Source organism: Humulus lupulus, chromosome 2 (genome assembly GCF_963169125.1).
Source record: "Humulus lupulus chromosome 2, drHumLupu1.1, whole genome shotgun sequence".
Lineage (NCBI taxonomy): Eukaryota > Viridiplantae > Streptophyta > Magnoliopsida > Rosales > Cannabaceae > Humulus > Humulus lupulus.
The window spans coordinates 282490130-282492511 of NC_084794.1; the positions used below are offsets into that span (position 1 = coordinate 282490130).

General features: G+C 34.9%; 1 protein-coding gene across 1 annotated transcript; it reads left to right on the forward strand.

Moving 5' to 3' along the window:
* The first annotated feature begins 372 nt into the window (after nt 1-372).
* On the forward strand, nt 373-2061 carry LOC133815586 (uncharacterized). Its single transcript, XM_062248406.1, has one exon. The coding sequence runs from the start codon at nt 373-375 to the stop codon at nt 2059-2061; it is 1689 nt and encodes a 562-aa protein (XP_062104390.1).
* The last annotated feature ends 321 nt before the right edge of the window (nt 2062-2382 follow it).

Sequence of the window (2382 nt, forward strand, 5' to 3'; positions counted from 1 at the left end):
AAATAATTAAATGAATATTAAATAAATAAATAATTAAGTATTAATTAAATAATTTATTTTAAATAAAGGAAAAATTAGATAATAGATAAATAATTAAATAAATAAATAATTAATTAATTTAGTAATTAATTAATTTAATTATAATTAATTAAATAATTAGGAAAGATTTAAATTAATAAAATAGCATAAAACTATTAAATGTTTATAATCGACTATTATAAACATTTTATAACACTTTAAAATATAAGACTATTCACATATCGTAAACTTATATACTTTTATAACACTTTAGATGGCTATTGACAACACTTGAACGTATTGAGAAATCGTGCTTGTCGAGAATATTGGAACGGTCTACAAGCTTTCTTGACGATGCCGTCGGAATATAAGGATTCCTCTGGTAGAATTAGGTGTCCGTGTGTTAGATGCATAAACAATAGACATGAAACTTTACCTATGGTGAAAGCACACGTATTCGATTGGGGTTTTCATCAAGGTTACGAGAAGTGGATATATCACGGTGAAGCAGAAGCAGATGTTGCCAATGTGGTGGACGCCAACGATGATGATGTTGATGAGATGATTCCGATGGTCGAAGACTTCCTTCTACCTACAACCGAAGAAGTTGAAAATAATCCTGCGGCGGGACAATTTTATGACGATCTATTTGACGAGATAGAAGCTGAGTTATATCCTGGTTGTAATTGGATATCTTCTCTTAACTTTTTAGCAAAATTATTGCATTTGAAAGTTAGAGGCAAGATTCCGAATAAAATCTTCGATGAATTACTGAAATTACTAAAGCTTGCATTTCCGAAGGGAAATAAAATTCCATCAACCTACTACGAGGCTAAAAAAAGATTACAGAAATTAGGGTTAGGGTACGAGTCAATTCATGTATGTGAACATGACTGTTGTTTGTTTTACAAAGAGCATTCAACTAAAGAGACTTGTCCAATTTGCGGAAGTAGTAGATGGATTTCTCCTGAAAAAACGGATGGAAAAAAGGTACCACATAAGGTGATGCGTTACTTTCCATTGACTCCTCGATTAAAAAGACTGTACAGTTCAAGACTTACAGCGAAGCAAATGTTATGGCACTATACTGGGAAATCAAAAGACGATGGGATAATGAGACACCCAGTGGATGGGTTAGCGTGGAAGGATTTCGATGCCAAACATCCTGATTTTGCTAGTGAACCTCGGAATGTTCGTTTAGGTTTAGCTGCAGATGGTTTCAATCCGTTTGGCAACATGAGTCAAGCATATAGTATGTGGCCTGTGGTGTTGGCTAACTACAATCTTCCACCTTGGATGTGTATGAAAGACAATAATTTCATATTATCCATTCTTATTACTGGACCAAAATCACCGGGAAAGGACATGGATATATTCTTGAGACCATTGGTTGATGAGTTAAAGGAGTTGTGGGTTAATGGTGTCGATACAAGAGATAGTATAACCAACACTATGTTCAAGTTGCGTGCAACCTTATTGTGGACAGTTAACGATTTTCCTGCTCGTAGCTATTTATCTGGATGGAGTGGTCAGGGATACAAAGCTTGTCCGACGTGTAATGAAGACACAACTTCTGTTCGAGTAATCGGTAAGACATCCTACATTGGTCACAGAAGATTCCTTCCAAGTAACCATCGAATGAGAAGAGACACTCAGTTTGACGGACAAATCGAGAGAGTTATGGGAACTCTGTATTATTATAATATCGATGGGCATCCAGAACCTGAAAGAGTTATGGGAACTCTGTATACGGAGATGCGCAAAAGATATTCAGAGAGAAAGAATATTAGGCATTCTCATTTCCAAAAATATTATTCTGGAAATCCGAATGATTTGGATAGTGCTCTCAATGCTATTCCTGACTTGTGCTCGAAGGAGAGCTGGAAAGAAATCGTCGATTTGTTTCTGAGCCCAAAGTTTGTAGCGCGATCCACGCAGAACAAGAAAAATAGAAAGGAAATGAAGTATTTGTCGACGCAAGGCTCTAAATCAATGGCAGCGATCCGTAACGAATATGTAAGTAAAATACTTAACTTTATTTGATATTATTATATTATTAATTAAGCTAACACTATTATTTTGTAGGATGAACCTGATGATCATGCTATTGATGCTTGGAGAGATACTCATATAAAAAAATCTACGAAGACTTGGGTTAGCGAAACTTGCAAAGAACTACATGTAAGTTAAAGTTTTTTCTTTCTTTATTGATCTTAAATTATAGTAATATTGGTTTTTTAACATTTTCTTTTGGCAGGAACAAATGACCCAAGAGATGGAGAGGCAAAATATTCAAAGTAGTCGGTCAGGTTCGGAATCTGCTTCTAGTGAAGGTTCTACTGCTAAATCAATACAGTATCAGGT

Coding starts and splice junctions, on each gene's coding strand:
- LOC133815586 (XM_062248406.1), top strand. CDS start 373: ATGCCGTCGGAATATAAGGATTCCTCTGGTAGAATTAGGTGTCCGTGT.